Source organism: Thamnophis sirtalis, unplaced genomic scaffold (genome assembly GCF_051295495.1).
Source record: "Thamnophis sirtalis isolate CommonGarterSnake01/CBP01778 unplaced genomic scaffold, rThaSir2_p1.2 scaffold_9, whole genome shotgun sequence".
NCBI lineage: Eukaryota > Metazoa > Chordata > Lepidosauria > Squamata > Natricidae > Thamnophis > Thamnophis sirtalis.
The window spans coordinates 61,509,448-61,527,400 of record NW_028261389.1 but is presented as its reverse complement, the minus strand read 5'-3'; the positions used below and the strand labels follow the sequence as shown (position 1 = coordinate 61,527,400).

General features: G+C 36.3%; 1 protein-coding gene across 3 annotated transcripts in view; it reads left to right on the top strand.

Annotated features, from left to right (window-relative positions):
• The window catches only part of GRM8 (glutamate metabotropic receptor 8), a 523,312-nt gene that overhangs the window by 277,083 nt on the left and 228,276 nt on the right, over nt 1–17,953 (top strand). For all 3 annotated transcript variants that reach the window (XM_087723690.1, XM_087723687.1, XM_087723689.1), the window contains exons 4-6: nt 11,156–11,291; nt 12,677–12,831; nt 14,790–14,927. In XM_087723690.1, coding sequence (XP_087579816.1) covers nt 11,156–11,291; nt 12,677–12,831; nt 14,790–14,927 — 429 coding nt within the window. The remainder of the gene's footprint in view (nt 1–11,155; nt 11,292–12,676; nt 12,832–14,789; nt 14,928–17,953) is intronic.

Genomic DNA, 17,953 nt, shown 5'->3' with positions numbered 1-17,953 from the left:
TCTTTATCACATGATTGTTTTCAGAGATATTTTTCTTATCAATAGCTCTCCACACAAATCTCAGTTTTATAAGAAAAGATGTTCTATTAGCCCAGTGATATCCTGCTGTGATTTCAATTGAAATCATTTATTTTCAGCATTATTGTTTCCTGTAATATCCAAGTGATGCATTCAGAAAGTTAATCTATGTAAGAATTATGATTTCCAGAAAAATTTATGCCTATCATACAGTATTTTATTCTCTTACAAGAGGATATGTATGAAAAAAATCTCCTTAGGTTTTTTATCTTTTTCTGCAGTTGCCTTTAACACATTAACCACACGTCCAAGTATGAGATAATAAGAGATATATTATTTATTGAACCAGTAGAAAAATATTAGTGAAATGTAGTGCTTGAGAATTTTGGTAAAATATTGAGATTTCTTTCTTTTTTTCATAGACGTCATATTAATTATAGAATTAAAGCTTGAAGTTTTCTTGGCTATTTTTTTAAAATGAAATTGTTTATCCATATCTGAGAAGATTATGGATCACTTATGTTAATATGATGATAATATATTTACTTTTATTGGTAGCTGAGAATAAACCATATGCTGTAGAGTTAATAGAGCTATGTCCACTTCAAAAATGGTTTAGAAAGTATTCCAAACTACATCCTACTTTTTATTAAAGCAGCCCAGCCCAATATTTTTTCACATTGCTGTTTTAAGAGTTGCATTTACTTTAAAGAGTGGATTCTTTAAAGCATCATCACCACCACCACCTCTTTTTTTTAGTTTTGTGTCAAGGTGTGCTTTCGTGAACAGCAGAAAGATATACTTATGCCAAGTCTGAAGGACTCCTTCCAAAGTGTTTTTGAAGTGTTTACAGTCCTGATAGTGAACACCTATGACAAATGTTATTTTTAGTAGTCAGGGCGATACATGAGCAGCTCTTCAGATTGCTTTTATAAGTGGAACAAATGCCTTTAAATTGGTATATCTTCTGCCTTTGGCAATATGAGGCATCTGGAGGCCAAATAATCAGGGAGATGCAGTCAATTCATTGCATTTATAACTGCTACAATTCTCTTGATCAGTTCTTCATACAAGTCACAAAAAGAGTTCAAAGTAATAATGCTGCAAAATTTTGGATAGTAACTAGGCAGCCTGTTGCCCATTGGGTCATCATTTCAAATATTTAAAAAAGCAGTGGGACAGACTTCTACTTCCTGTTGGCTTCATTGAGTTTCCTGTGGGAAGTTGGCAATGAACATTGGAAATCTTCTCCCTGTTGGAGATGAGCATTCAATATTGAGCACATTTGTCTACTGCATAGGGCAGTTGCACAAATATGAGGGGGGGGGGAACCACAGGTTTTTATTTCTGTAGTAGTATATACACAGTGTGGTCTCACATCAGGGGTGAAATTCAGCAAATTGTGATAGGTTCTGGAGAACTGGTAGTGGAAATTTTGAGTAGTTCAGAAAACTGGGAAATACCACCTCTGGCTGACCCCAGAGTAGGGTGGGAATAGAGATTTTGCAGTATCCTTCCTCTGTCATGCCCACTAAGCCTCACCCACAGAACCAGTAGTAAAAAAAAATTTCTGTCTCAGATATAAATAAATAAATGCTAGCAGGTATTGATCCAAATGAGTTAATATATCCTAATGATGATGATTATGTGCCAACATGTTGGTATTGACTATTAGTGATCACATAGATTTTCTCCAGGATGACCAGTCTCCAATCTTTTGGTTTTCTTGGCAAAATACAGGGGTAGGAGTATGAAATGAAACAGCCTTTGCTGTTGTTATTAAAGTGGGTCTCCCCTCCTAACATCTTCCTGTGTAGCTGCTATGCAGTATAGGTCCTTGTTTGCTTTAGCTGGACATCTTCCCAGCTTGAGTGAATCAACTAGTAGTATATACATTTGGCTCCCTATATTCTTCATTCCTCCCAGGCTTACCTCCTGCCACAATGAGGCAGCAGAGTCTCAGAGCCAAATGACATTACCTCTAACTAAAGCATAATTAGAACTATTAGTCTAATTTCCATCTGGAAAAATTATACAATTATACTTGTAGTTAGAAGATCTTCTTTCTATCAGAAATAATAAATAACATCAGTTTCTCACCAGGGAACAATGTGAGACCATATGTTCCTATATCGTATGACATGAGGTTTTTTTATATTTATATATTTTTAAGAGTGGATATGATTATCTTAAATAATTAACACATTTTTCTGGGAAATTTTTGTTGTTAAAAATAGATCCTCTTTTTCTTTAATATTTTTCTCACACTTTTCTAAACTCTAAAGTTGTTTGAATGGATTTATATGCCACCAAATTCTTACAAAAATAAACATAATATAGTAAAAATTAAAGAATCCATGGCAAACTTCAAAACACCTTTCAAACAGCATACACCCACACACCCACACACACCACATAATACACACACCAACAACAACATTCTCCAGATGGCTGAAACATCTCACATTGATTGGTTTCATAAGAATATGCAATATTTTCATACCACAAGACTTCATTTTGAAGCAGATGCACAAAGTGTTGCCATCATGGCAAAATAAAGGAATTTAATGCAACATTTGTCCATATGGCAACTCTGATGTCTGGTTATTGGTACTCATATATTATTGATATATATGAATAAGATAAATATGCTGCAAATTTCACAATTACAGTAATGGTAATTAGCATAGTTTCAAATGCACATTCCTATTTAAAAAAAGCAGCTCTGAATAGAGAGAATGGAAGATGCAGTAGTTGGGCTGGGTTCTGAGAATCTGAAAATTTTATTACAGAATGCACCAAATTACATTTATTTTTTTTGACTCTGAAGTTTATTGTTCCAGCATTAGTCATGGCAAATTTAAATCTTAAGACTGGCAAAGCCAAAGATCATATAGTTCCATCTATTCTTGATCAATTCATCAGTTATGATCTAAGATATCAGTGGTTAGAATTATAAAGAACATTGATTAAATTCCAGATATTTATTCAGTTTTTCAACAACTTTATCTGGTTACTTACAACCCATACATTTTTTTCTTAAATGTGTAAACCTTGATGTATAATTTCTATAACCATTTGTTTTATATTTTGCAGTGGGGAGATGGAATAAGGCTTCCACACTAATTACTGATGTGACTTCAGTGAATCAAAATAGTGAATTAAATTTTAATTGGTTCATGGATTAAATATAATAGATTCAAAATTTTGAACATATTAATACAGCAGAAGTGAATGTAAACACTACTTAATCCTAATGATACCATTAGCAATTGATGATGATGCTAAATGATGTTAATCCTTCCCAAATATCTATTATTTTGAAAACTTATATTGTATAAAAACATTAAAGGTAAAGGTTCCCTTGCACATATGTGCTAGTGGTTCTTGACTCTAGGGGATGGTGCTCATCTCTGTTTCAAAGCCGAAGAGCCAGTGCCAGACATCTCCGTAGTCATGTGGCCAGCATGACTAAACATCGAAGGTGCACAAAACACTGTTACCTGCCCACCAAAGTGGTCCCTATATTTCTACTTGCATTTTTATGTGCTTTCGAACAGCTAGGTTGGCAGAAGCTGGGACAAGTAATGGGAGCTCACTCTGTTATGCGGCGCTAGGGATTCGAACTGCTGAACTGCTGACCTTTCTCATCGATAAGCTCAGCGTCTTAGCCACTGAGCTACTGCGTCCCATAAAAATGTTACTTTAATCTTAAGCTATTTTATGCTTAGCTTAGTTTCCCTTGATATTTAGTTTGCTTCATTGAATCGGAATTGTATAGCAATCTGGATTCCAAACATAAAAACTGTCTGCGTTGCAAGGTACAGTAGAGAAGAAGGACACCCAAAAGTATTAGCTCTCCTTTATTGTAAGATAACATTTACAGAACCCTGCAAGTATAAAAGCACATTTCTCCCTTATTGCCTTTAGAGCCCAAGAAACTAAAAAGTGTCCCTTCTGATATGTTTGCCATGTCTACATTACATTGGTGGGCTCAGCTGCCTCTTAATCAGATTGTTCCCCAGGTGTGGCTCTTCTCCTTGTCTCCCACAGTCATTTTTACTGAGCATGCATATTGCCATTGTCAATGCCTTCTAAAATAAAATATTCAGGGCTGGCTCGAGACTATGGCCAAATAGGCACTTAGGGACAAAAAATTGAGAAAAAAAACACCTCGTGAAAAACACAATAGAAAACCTAAAATGTAATAACGGTGCACTCAGAGCCAGCAGGCGTGCTTGAGGCTTAAATAAAATTAAGACACAAGAGGGTACCACATGGTTTCATACGTTTATGACTGATATTTTTCTCAATAATTAGTTCAGCCCCGTTCCTTTAAATTGCATTGTTAATATGTGTGTATTTCAAATCACTGATAATTAAAAGTATTCAATTATATAAAATATTGTAGATATTTAGTTATAATTACAGTTTATCAATCTAATGTTCATCTGATAGATGATATATTGCAGAATTATATGTTTGAAATATCATATGCCTCACATTATACCTGTATTTTCTATTTCAGAAGCTAAGTAGAAAACAAAAACTAATAGATTCTAAGCAGTGATAATAATTTTTAAAAACCGGAAATGCTCTAAACGCATCCAGTTGTTCCTCAATAATAATGTATCTGGCACTGAATAATAAGTACATCATATATTTATTTATTGTAAGAAGAAAACCCATAGTTAATATTACAACATTTCATTCCTGCAAGGTTTGCGTGTGTATATTTCTCTATGTATCTGCATTTCCAAACTTATGTTACATATTCAATAAAGGAATGCTACTTACCATTTGATTTAGAATTCTAAATTCTCAGCCTAAATACACCAAAATCCAAGGTCTGTATTTCCAGAGAATTACAAAATTCTTTTCCAAATTCCATCCATCCATCCATCCATTCATCCATCCATCATCTATCATCTATCACAGTGGTTCCCAAACTTGGCAACTTTAAGACTTGTGGACTTCAGAGCCAGAGCTTGTGGACTTCAGAGCCAGAGCAGAGCTGGCTGGAGAATTCTGGGAGTTGAAGTCCACAAGTCTTAAAGTTGCCAAGTTTGGGAACCACTGATCTATCATCTATCATCCATCTATCCATCTATCCATCTATCCATCTATCCATCTATCCATCTATCCATCTATCCATCTATCCATCTATCCATCTATCCATCTATCCATCTATCCATCTATCCATCTATCCATCTATCCATCTATCCATCTATCCATCTATCCATCTATCCATCTATCCATCTATCCATCTATCCATCTATCCATCTATCCATCTATCCATCTATCCATCTATCCATCTATCCATCTATCCATCTATCCATCTATCCATCTATCCATCTATCCATCTATCCATCTATCCATCTATCCATCTATCCATCCATCCATCCATCCATCCATCCATCCATCCTCTTGTGTCTTAATTTTATTTAAGCCCCTATCTATCTATCTATCTATCTATCTATCTATCTATCTATCTATCTATCTATCTATCTATCTATCTATCTATCTATCATCTATCTATCTATCTATCTATCTATCTATCTATCTATCTATCTATCTATCTCAGCTTTATCATTTTGATAAATGATTCTATGTGGTGTATATTCCTTCTTCTTCCACCCATTTTCCGAGAAAAATGACCCTGTGAGCTGAGTTGGCTGAGATCTCCCAAAGTCCACCAGCTGGCTTTCATGCCTAAATTGGGACTAGAACTCACAGCCTTAAACATTAGTTTAAAGTGACTCTTCCCCCCCCCCCCTTTAAGAATAAGATAAGCAGGCATATCCAGCAATCTGGCACCTGTGTACATCCATTTCCAGTCTAGGCAAAGCGACTAAATAAGCTCAGAGTTCCAATATAGTAAGTTTATTGCCATGTACATTGGCATACAGGCAGCCAGTTGAGAGCAGGCATTATGGAGTTCCTGCCTTGAAGCATGCAAGATAATTTTTCTCCAGGTAACTCCCATGGTGACTTTAGATTTAGCTGTCATTTTGGTCAGCTTTTCTATAGGGAAAAGCATCTTGTCCTTTGCTTCAGCCATTAAAGTATCTCTATAATGCTCAAACCCCCTCATGGAAAATGCAGCAAAACCCTTAGCACAACCCTGTAAGGCAAACTAATAGAAATATAGTATTGTTCATAAAATGTAGGAAGCAAATGTTGGGAAATAATAGTTCATCTAATACTGCCTTCTGAGATTGAGACTCAGATGAAATTCATAGTAGCAGAACTGAGAATCAACTTCATGGTGTAGAAAGTGGCCTCAATATAGAAACAGGGATACAGTGCCTCAGTGGCTAAGACGCTGAACTTGTCAATCAGAAAGGTTGGCAGTTTGGTAGTTCAAATCCCTAGCACCACTTAACAGAGTGAGCTCCCATTACTTGTCCCAGTTTCTGCCAACCTAACAGTTTGAAAGCATGTAAAAATGCAAGTAGAGAAATAGGGACCACCTCGGTGGGAAGGTAACAGCGATCTGTGCGTCTTCAGCATTTAATCATGCCAGCCACATGACCACGGAGAGGTCTTCGGACAGTGCTGGCTCTTCAGCTTTGAAACAGAGTTGACTACCGCCCTCTAGAGTCGGAAATGATTAGCACATATGTCCGAAGGGAATCTTTACCTTTTAAACAAATGTTAAAAGCCTTTATTGGACATCATGACATAACTAAGCACTCTAAGATTAGTGTGAAGGAAGGGATACACTTACTCCTTTAACTTCCTGTGTGATTACCCAAGTTCCTATGCTTCCAATTTGTCTCCACAAAACACTTTTCGCTGTCTTGCAACCTTTATATACTCCCACTTGTAAAAGCCTCCAAATGCTTCGGCACAATTGTTGATCATGAGCAGAAGCCTCATCTGTTGCTTCCAATACCTGGCTAGAAGGATGATGCAATTCCTGCATCTGGGAAGTTTGTAGCAGAACCATTTTCTGCTATTGAAAGTGCTGGCGAAAGCTTCAGAGGAGGTAGGAGACCAGATACACAAAACAGAGCAATCTGGCTCCTTCACTCTATCCATAGAAGTGTGGGGTTCAGGTTGCTTTATAAAGCAGTTTCAAAGGGTGTTTCACTCAAGGTTTCATTGAAGCAAAACCTCCATCTGAAATGTGCACTACCTTCTGGTCATCTAGACTCTGCTTTTCTTCACATGAAAATAGGTAGAAATCTTTGCAGGCCATACTACTTAACCCACATTGCTTAGAAATAGCAGCATTGTGCAGCCTATTTTTTTATTCAGGCGAGTATCCTCTGACTGTCTGATACCCAAACAGGATCATACTATAGCATCTTCTCTCAACATTTTACATACAGATAAATAAGACAGAAATAGGTGACTGAAGCTGAGACAGGCCAACTTGTCCAATTCTCAATGGCTTGTCAAGTACTTATTAAGTATCCGTATCTCATTATAGTATTGTATTCCTATTACAACTTAAAAATGATGTGGATTAGGTGTGTATCTCTGTTTAAGTTCTGTATATTACCTGTAGGTCATTTCAGCTTTTGACCACCTCCTGTAAATCAAAAGAGGATTCCATGCATGAATACAGAGGGAGTGGGTGGGTGGAGGAAACATAGCCAAAAAAACCAGAGCTAATTGCTTTGCTTGTCAAACAGCGGTGTGCTGATTTTATTGTGAATGTAGTAGGAAGTCTGAACTTTTATTTATTCCTACTACTGTTCTTCATCATAGTTGGGCTAAAATGCCCAGTTCAGTTGTGGTGTGGTGTTTCTCTAATGGTGGTGATGTTTCTCTTATGACATTAAAATCTAAGAAAACAACTATTCAGGCTCTGTGTGGGATATTATAATTATGATTATCATTCCTGTATTATTATATACACAACACTATGAAAACACAGCTGCCAGTTCTTTAGCTGGTATTGGCCTTCATTCACATCAAGGTATTCCTAAGAACCTAGGACAGTGTTGGTGAACGTTTTTGGCAACGCATGCCAAAACAGGAGCATGTGTGTGGGAGCACCGGAAAGTGGAAGAGTATCTCCCCAGCATACAGGCATGGAAGTGCCAGAAATTGGAAGAGCAGTTCCTGGCGCATGTGCATGCCGGGAAACTGAGCTTCCGGTTTCCTGCATGCGCAGACGTGCCAGTCACCTGGTCTTCTGGCAAGCGCATGCACGCCAGGGAGATGCTCATTTGGTTTTTGCACTCCTTTGTGCGCACAAGCTGGCCGGTGTTCATGTGCATGCCAGAACCCTGGTGTGCCCAGAGAGATGGCTCTGTGTGCCATTTCTGACACGTGTGACATAGGTTCACCATCATGGACCTAGGATGTCATAATGTATTATATAGTACCGTGATGGCAAACCTTTGGCATGTGTGGCACAAGTGGGACATGGAGCCATTTCTGAGGGCACACAAGGCCTTGCCCTGTCAGCTCCAGCATACATGCGCCCACTGGCCAGGTAATTTTCGGCCTTGATTTTTGCCTGTTTTTCGCCCTCGGGAGGCTTCCCCAACATGTAAACCAGAAGTTCGGAAAAGGACTTAGTTTGCGCGTTGGTCTGTGTTTCACCCTTCAGAGGGTTCAGGGAAGCCTCCAGAGGGAGAAAAATGGCCCAACAGGCAGCCCAGAAGTTCTTTCCCGAAATTCCAGTTTGCATTTTGGGCTGTTTTTTGCCCTCCTCAAGCTCCTAGAAAGCATTTGGAGGTCTGGGGAGGGCAAAAAATGGACCTACTGGCCCACCGGAAGTCAGAAAATGGGCCGTTTCTGGCCTCCAAAGGGCCTTTGGGGCAGATGAGGGAGGCCATTTTCACCCTCCCCAGGCTCCAAGAAAGCCATGTGTGCAAGCATGAAGCAGCAGGGGGTTTTCACATGTGCATGCACAGGGAGCACAGTGCAGGAGGTCATTAAATTATGGGGGTGGGCATTTTGGCACCCGAGGCGAAAAAGGTTCGCCATCACTGGCATAGTATATGTACAGATCCAAGCAACATGGTATTTTACAATTCACAGGTGGAAGTTTTGTGAATGCGCAGTTTTTCTAACTGTCGTCCAAGGTTTTTTGGTATGGCATCCAGTTTGCCAGTAAAAATAACTATTTTCATTATTCCCATTATTCCCTAAGTTCCACAGAATTCAATATGTATTTGCAATTTTTTGGGATCCATTAAAAGCCAAGGGAATGAATTTCTTAAAAATCAGAGCATCTTTAGTTGTAACTAAAAGTTCTAAATGAGGTAATGTTCTATCCCTTCATTTAAGAATTGGTTTTCTTTTCTATGCATATATAATTTTAAGGGTTGATTGAAAGCTTAATATTTTTTCAGGGGCTTAATGGTTTGGTAATGAAAAGAGTAACAGTACATCTGTTTCACATTTTCCCAAAACAAATATAGCCAATTTGGGGCTCCATTCCTCCAGAAAAAAGCTAATTTGTTTACGTGTTTGGCAGGATTTCAGAAAGGAAAAGTTATTATTTAAGCATCATTTAAATATATTCATTTTCAAATGTGTGACATCATGAAAACCAAAGCATCTGTGATTCTTAAAAACATGGAAAAGACTGCAGCAATAACAGATTCACACGGAATCCAGTTGAACATTGGATATTGAATCCTTGGGCATGGCACAGACTAAAGTGAAACAAATGGATTAGTAATATAGTTTTATTTTATATATGATCATTACTGTGATATTATAATATTCACAAAAATGGAAAGACTTTAAAATACCCACAATGGAAGAATGACTGGTGAAGATGAAAGAATGAGTAGGGGTGGAAAAAATATTTTTTGAAGTAGACCATGAAACACATTATCTCTCTCCCTCTCTTCCTCTTCATATATATCTGTAGTGTCTGTCTGTCTGTCCGTCTGTCTGTCTATTTTCACACACACACACACACACACACACACACACACACACACACACACACCTGTCTCCGCACAGGCACACCTCCAAAATATTACTTCGTGCAAAGTGGGAATATTATTATTCCTTTCCTTTCATTTTGTCATACCTCTACTGAAGCCAGCTAAGGTTGTAAGTGAAGTCATTGTAACTCTTTCCCATGCTTGGCTTAGCTGAGCAACTTTGGTTTTAGCATGAGAATTTATTGCTTTAGCCATTTAAAAAATGTTAAAAATTCTCCGCAGAGATGTTGAGTTATATACAGCATGCTAATATAAGTGTACAGCTTAGTTATTTTAAAACCGGCTATGCTATACAAGGTATTTTGTTAAACTATTTCTTTTAAGCTGAAATGATTATTTTACACATTCTGAAGAAGGGCCCAACCTTTCTAAATGTCATTTATTCTATTCCAGTTTTGGGAGGATGGGATGGAGGAGTCAGGAGAGAAATCTGAATCCACTGGAATCAATTCTTCATCAGTCTTTAAATCTTAGGGCAATTTTTTCTGGAGGAGAGACTTGGTTAGGTAGTGTTACCACTATACTATCTCTGGGTCCTGCCGCCAGCATAAACATACATATTTTTCTAATATTTGCCTTTATAATTAAAATTAACATTATTTTATCCTGTTTGAGGCTCCAGAATAGCCAACTTATTCCTTTGTTCCATGCTACCATTAAGCTAATGGAGGTTGAGACATCAGGGAATCAAGGGGTTGCCTAGAAGACGGGAAATTTTAAATCTTGATTGTTCTTATGGTTTATCAGTTGTAACTACTGTACAGCTTTTATTGATGACTACACACAACTTTAATAATATGGTTGAATAATGAATACAACTGAATTAATAATGTGGTGATTAACCATTGTAGTAGTCCTAGCTGTAGATTCCAGAAGAAGCATGCAGATTTGACACTTTATTGTATGCACCGAAATATTTTTTGCCATAAAAATGTATTCCTACTATATTGTTTTAATAATTCATACTGTTCAGCACTATACAATAAATAATGACATTAGATAGAATAGAAATTAGATGCAATGAGCTTCACAAAAAATTGAAGCATTATGCACTAGTATTGCATTTGCAATACTAGTGTATAGTATTGCAGTTACATTTTAACTGTTCTTGGCTTCTCTAAAACCAGATTTCTATTTTCACTGTAAAGTAGGCATAATGATTGTTAAAAAACCCTACATTTTACAGCTTTTCTTTTTTTATCCCTTTTCTCCAGGTGGTGTCTGCATTGCTCAGTCACTAAAAATCCCCCGTGAACCAAGAACAGGGGAATTTGAGAAGATTATCAAGCGCTTGATGGAGACTGCAAATGCTCGTGCTGTAATTATGTTTGCAAATGAAGATGATATAAGGTATTGGCTTTTTTCTCCTAGAATAGTTAACATTCAAAGTCATGATTTTATTTATACATGTTACTTACACTAGATTTCAGTTTTGTTGCTCATTCCAATTTTCCAAGTTAAACAGAAACATTTGGTTTTCACAGAATGTTCCTGCTCCAGTGGGACCCAGTAAAAATAGAAAAATTAACGTGGTGAATATCTTTCCCTTTTAGAGGGAAATGATACATTTTTGGGTCATTACCCAAATTTTCTTTGGCACTCCGCGTTTTTGTCATTTCTATAGAATTCACTTAATATTCTTCCCTTGAAGATTATTAAAATTGAGTAACGATGGAAGGTACAAGACTGAAATGAAAGCATTCAAAAGCAAACTCAGGTGACTATGAAAGAATTGTGTCTTTCATGTTGTTGTTAGTTGTGAAGTCGTGTCCGATCCATTGTGACCCCATGGACAATGTTTGTCCAGGCCTTCCTGTTCTCTACCATCCTCTGGAGTCCATTTAAGATCACACCTACTGCTTCAATGACTCCATCCAGCCACTTCATTCTCCGTTGTCCCATTCTTCTTTTGCCCTCAATCTTTCCCAGCATTAGGCTCTTCTCTGGTGTCTTTTATAGTCAGTGTCTTTCATAATCACCCAATATTTACTAAAAAACAAACAAACCCTTGAGTGAACCCTTCAGTTCAAGACTTTAAGTCTTGTCCATGAAGTTATGTTGACAGTGGTAGGATCAATGTTGCTTTTACTTGGAATATTCTTTCCTATATAACTGATACCTCTGGATTGCCCTGGAAGTCACTCAGCCATGTCCTAACAGGTCTGAGCTTGCTTAGCTTTGGAGGTTTAGCCAAAGTTCACCGAGTGCTGCTACCTGAGTTTAAGAAAACAAATTAAGCAGAAAATTCAGGTAACAAAAAGTAATGGCAAGAATGGAAGATTCTTTTCCTCTGCAGATATTAATAATAACCCTGCAGCACTTGACAACAAGTAAAGCAGAAAAGAGAAGGTATTGGTTTGGAACTGATAGAGAAGGCAGACAGAAACATGAAAAAGCAGTCAGCCTTTCTTCTTTTTAATTTCTATTGCTTCATTGCCATGATACTTCTAAGTATTGTATTGTGTAGGCTTTATTTTGTAATTTTTCTGCATAAGCTGCTGAGAATGGCTTTGATTGCATAGAAATAGGATAATGTAAACAAACAAATAAATGTTACAAATAAATACAGAAATATTACATGTTTTTTTCTATACACTTTTTGTACACAAAGCCCAACATGTCTCCTTTAAAATGTTTCATGAATTGATAAAAATAACTAATTTTATGACTATTAAGGAAGAATCTTTATAAAAGTTGGTTTAAAATAACTGTTTTTTTTAAATTACTGTTTACAGGAGAATACTGGAAGCTGCTAAGAAATTGAATCAAACTGGACATTTTCTTTGGATAGGTTCAGACAGTTGGGGTTCTAAAATTTCACCTGTTTATCAGCAAGAAGAAATAGCAGAAGGGGCTGTCACCATCCTGCCCAAAAGAGCTTCCATTGATGGTAAGGCTGTGTAATAAGACTTTAGTAGGATGAGCCCCTAGTATACATTTGCGTAACTTTGGTACATCCTACATTCCTGGGTTTCTTAGGATGACAGTAAATAACTTTAAATGGTATTTTCATTCTATCTTCTGTAGGTGCATTATTGCTTGGTTCCATACTCATAATTATCAAGTAAAAAAAAAATTCATTCCCACTGGAAATTCCACTGCTAAGTGACAAGGTTATAAGATGCAACATAATTTGTGACTATGACTAGCCAAATCCCATGCAGTCATAGACACCTGTGATCATATGATTGCCATTTGCATTCCCCTGCCAGCTTCCGCATTGACCTTGTTGGAAGCCAGCAGTAAATGTTACAAATGGTGTCATGTGACTGTGGGGATGCCCTGATGGTTGTAACTATAAGAAGACCTTGTAATTACCCCTCATTCAGTGTTGAACCAGTGGACATTAAATGAGGATTACCTGTATTGTGCATCCAATTTATGACCATTCTGAGAACACATTATGTAAACAATTCAATTTATTTATACTGATGGCATTCTAAACTGAAGCTTTCTTGTACAACAATAACATCATTTTGTACCATTGCTATTTGTACCTTATTTATTTATTTATTTAAATTTATTGCCCATTCAACTCTGGATGGTATACAAAATTAAGCAAGCAAGCAAACAAACAAACAAACCATAAAAAGAGCTGGAAACATAGAACCAGACATATGGCCCACACTGAAATAATCCAAGAATCACAAAACAATGAATATATGATAAAAATTAAGCCCAGATCTGGGACCAAAGCCCGGTGTTCAAAGTTTCCTTTACTTATTTCAAATATTAGTTTATTGATATTATCTTCTAGTTGGTGAAAAAAGATTCTATGCTCAATGGTTCTGGTGAATGTTTAAACTAATTTCCTAAATACTAAATTAGTAGTATGATTTGTAGAAGAATCTACCATCTAATTAAATACGCAGTAGCTTTCATTTATTAATATCAGCTAATTATCTTTATATCAGGAAGTTACATGTCCTGCCCATTTTCAGTTCAGTTTTTTTCCCCATTGCCATAATACAGTAGGCACTGTCACAAATATCTAGAGTTACATATACAGCTTACTGGATCTAAGAGCTACAATATAGAATTATGGTAAATTACATAATAAATATAGAGGAAAAGTTCCAGAATCAGTCATGGCAGTTTAATTAAAAGAAAAGAAGGTTCTATAATTTGATGTCTTTTGGGAGTAAGCAGGTACCACTCAGAGTTGATAATACTGTGCAACACGAAAATTATAACTTGTATGTATACTTGAGATAATTATTTTTCAGACGTTCAGCTTCATTAAGTAATGAATAAGACTTTTTAAGACTTATTAAATAACAAAAGGTAACAGAAAAGCAAGATAAAGCTGAAATGGAAAGTATGAAAACTGCCTTTTGCGAAAAATATTGAGACAGAGAACTCATAAAAATATCTTAATACCTCTCTGAACTGCTGAATTAATTTATTACAGTTATGATGATGCATAGTAGCTATGTCCAGTCATTTCCTAAATATACACATAGGAAACCAAATACAAGGTAAGCTTTTCAAAGAATTATGCCAGTTATTTACCGCCTACTCTTATTGGTTTCAATTTATATCTGGAACACGATGTTTAATGAATAAAAGTATGCTATTTTAGGGTACTTTTTTCAGCCCTTTGTTCCAGCAATTGGACACATTATTTTTTTAGGATGTCTCCCAAACTCTGCATTGTATTAATGAAATAGTAATAATGACAGGCTTTAAATTGCTCTAGTGTTGAGTGGGTAATGCTGTAAGATGTTACAAATCACTAGTAGGGAAATTTATATACAGAAAGAGCCATATCATATAAGGCCAAATACTTTGTCACATTGAGCATTCTGTTCTGATCTTCATGTATGTATATCTGTATTTTCAATTCAGGTTTTGATAGATATTTTAGAAGTCGAACCCTAGCAAATAACAGAAGGAATGTGTGGTTTGCAGAATTTTGGGAAGAAAATTTTGGATGCAAGCTGGGCTCTCATGGAAAGAGGAATAGCAACATAAAGAAATGTACAGGTAACTGAGCATGCACTTTGTTCAAGGTATTTTCTTTTCTTTCTTTTTTTTGTGGGGTGGGTTTTGTTAATCTGTCAGGCAGTTGCCTGACTGTCTTGGTTCAAGAATTAATGCTGGAATAAAAGAGGGGACGTGGTGGCTCTGTGGCTAAGATGTTGAGCTTGTTGATCAGAAAGGTCGGCAGTTCAGCGGTTCGAGTCCCTAGTACTGTGTAATGGAGTGAGCTCCTATTACTTGTCCCAGCTTCTGCCAACCTAGCAGTTCGAAAGCATATAAAAATGCAAGTAGAAAAATAGGGACCACTTTGGTGGAAGGTAACAGCGTCCCTTGCACCTTCAGCATTTAGTCTTGCTGGCCACATGACCACGGAGACATCTTCGGACAGTGTTGGCTCTTTGGCTTTGAAATAAAGACAAGCACCACCCCCTAGAGTCGGGAATAACTAGCACATATGTGCGAGGGGAACCTTTACTGGAAAAGCTGCTAAAAAGAGTAGCAAATCACATCCTTACTGTTTTCAAGAAAAGTGCAAGAACTTGAGCATGACTTGAAGGAGACTTTTGAAAACTTACTGTTTTTGAATTTTATTCTGATAAAAGTTCTTCAACCTTCAATTCTCATAGCCTGAATCAAGTAGGCTCTTAGGTATTTGTTAAGATTTTATATTGATCTGTTGCTAATAAGATTGTTGGAAGAAATTTATAATTGCTGAAAGTCAATTGGTGATGACTTAATTATTTACATTATATCAGTTTATTTGATGAGTTTATGTGGCTAGAGGGCTCTGCCCTGATTTATTGCTTGAAGTTAGCCATATTGTTTGTCATGAACCATATAGAATATGTTAATGGGAAGTGACTATGATTTCCATGTATAGTTCACATACTCTTTTGCAATGATCAAAAAGCAATAGTGGAAAAAGCATATTATTATCATTTACTTTGCTGCTGGTAGAATTAAAAGAAACAACAGTGAATGATACTTAAAAAAATCATATTTAGGTTTAATTATATTTAATATGGTTACTGGGTTTAAGTGTGTCAAGGCTCCGGTCTTTAAGATATTTTTCATCGGTTCACTGAGAGTTTTCTTGGTAATATACAAGTGTAATCAATGAAATTGCTGTGAAAGCACATGGTTAATCCATAATCCAATAGTTTTAGTAATATGCAGTATTTTGTACCAAATCCTTAGTAATTAAAATAGTTGTAGGCTAAAGGTACAAGTGAAAAGATCATTACAGGGCTAAATACAAACTATGTCCTCATTCATTATTAATGAAAGGTGTGTGTACATATATAGACATATCATCTCAAGATGAACCCTGCAAATAGCCTCATTTCCTTGCAGCTAATCGATATGTTGTATGACCAGCTTTTGCATTATGTTAAGCATAGTAAAGGGATGCGGTGGCTCAGGGCTAAGAAGCTGAGCTTGTCAATCAGAAAGGTTAGCAATTCAGCGGTTCAAATCCCTAGCGTCACATAACAAAGTGAGTTGATGTTAGTTGTCCCAGCTTCTGCCAACCTAGTAGTTCAAAAGCACATAAAAATGCAAAGTAGAAAAAATAGTGGGAAGGTAATAGTGTTCCATGCGCCTTTGGCTTTTAGTCATGCTGGCCACATGACCACAGAGACGTCTTCAGACAGCACTGGCTGTTCAGCTTTGGAACGGAGATGAGCACTGTCCCTATGGTCAGGAACAAGTAGCACATATGTGCGAGGGGAACCTTTACCTTTTTAAGCATAGTAAATGGGAACAAGACTTATTGATGTATAAGTAAGCCTTACTCCATTAAAATTATGGTTGCATTTTTAATTTAATAGTGGTACTATGGAATTATTTTATGCTACTGTTTAAATGTTAGGGTATAGAAATGCTCTTCTCAAAATCTTATCTAAAATGTTAATTAAGATTACTACGTCTTGCATGCCTTTTTACTATAAGAAGAGTAGCTTATATTTCTTATGTTAGCATTTTGTTTTAACTGTTCAGCAATGCTAATCAGGTTTAAATGCTTATAATCACTGACGGCAGTGTTAAAAATAGAGATGGGAGAAGAGATTTCATGAGCCATGTACAGCAAGTTCAGATTTGGCTAATTTTCACAGGTCATGAACAAGCCATAATATTTGTTTCTTTGGAAGACATTTATGGTACTTTATAATGAATTTAAAAATGTATTTTAAGATTAGAAACCTTTTGGTTGCAATGTTTAAATAGTTTCTATTTTACTCCTGGATATTAAGTTTAAGGTTTAATAAGAAAGAAATATTTATTGCGACTTTTGAATACACTGGAGCAATTTTATAGAATTTTAACTTACATCATTGTTTGGATTATATTTTTATTCTTTATATATTTGAAGTCACAAAAATAAGCATTGGATTTGGAGTGGGCAGAGGTCTAACCCTGTCTGGGCAAGGAAGCCAAGTTGGTGACTTTGAGCCAGTCATTTTCTCTCAACAAAGAATGTGACTCTGAAAACATTGCCTTGTCTATAGGAGAACATGTTATAGTCTAATTTTGAGATGTAAATATTTTTTCTGTTACATTTATTTAGTAGCCAAAAGTAAATACAATGGATTACATCAGGATTGACAAACTAGTAAAGTAGTTGGGCAATTCTAGTTGACCTGGTGGGAATCAGCAGTCACATGTTTTGTGTGGAAATAGCACTTCTATAATTCAGAATTATTAAATATAAAATAAAGGTGACAATTCTGTGCCCAGTAACTATCCCATCAATACATTGTTGTGATAAACAGTGTAAATCATTGTGGGCCCTGATCTCAAGATAATCATGTCTTCTGGGTCTTCAGCTTTCACGTGTTAAAATCTCAATATGTTTAAGATAACATAAATCCAGTAAAATTACAGTATAGGAAGATTATCTAACCTACCATTAAGTAGTGCATCGGTGTTCTTTTCCAATCAGCAACAATCCACCAATCTCTGGATTGCTTAGGAGCTTTTTAAAAAAATAAATACAAACTTCCAAGGGCAAGACAGTCTGTTGTAGAATT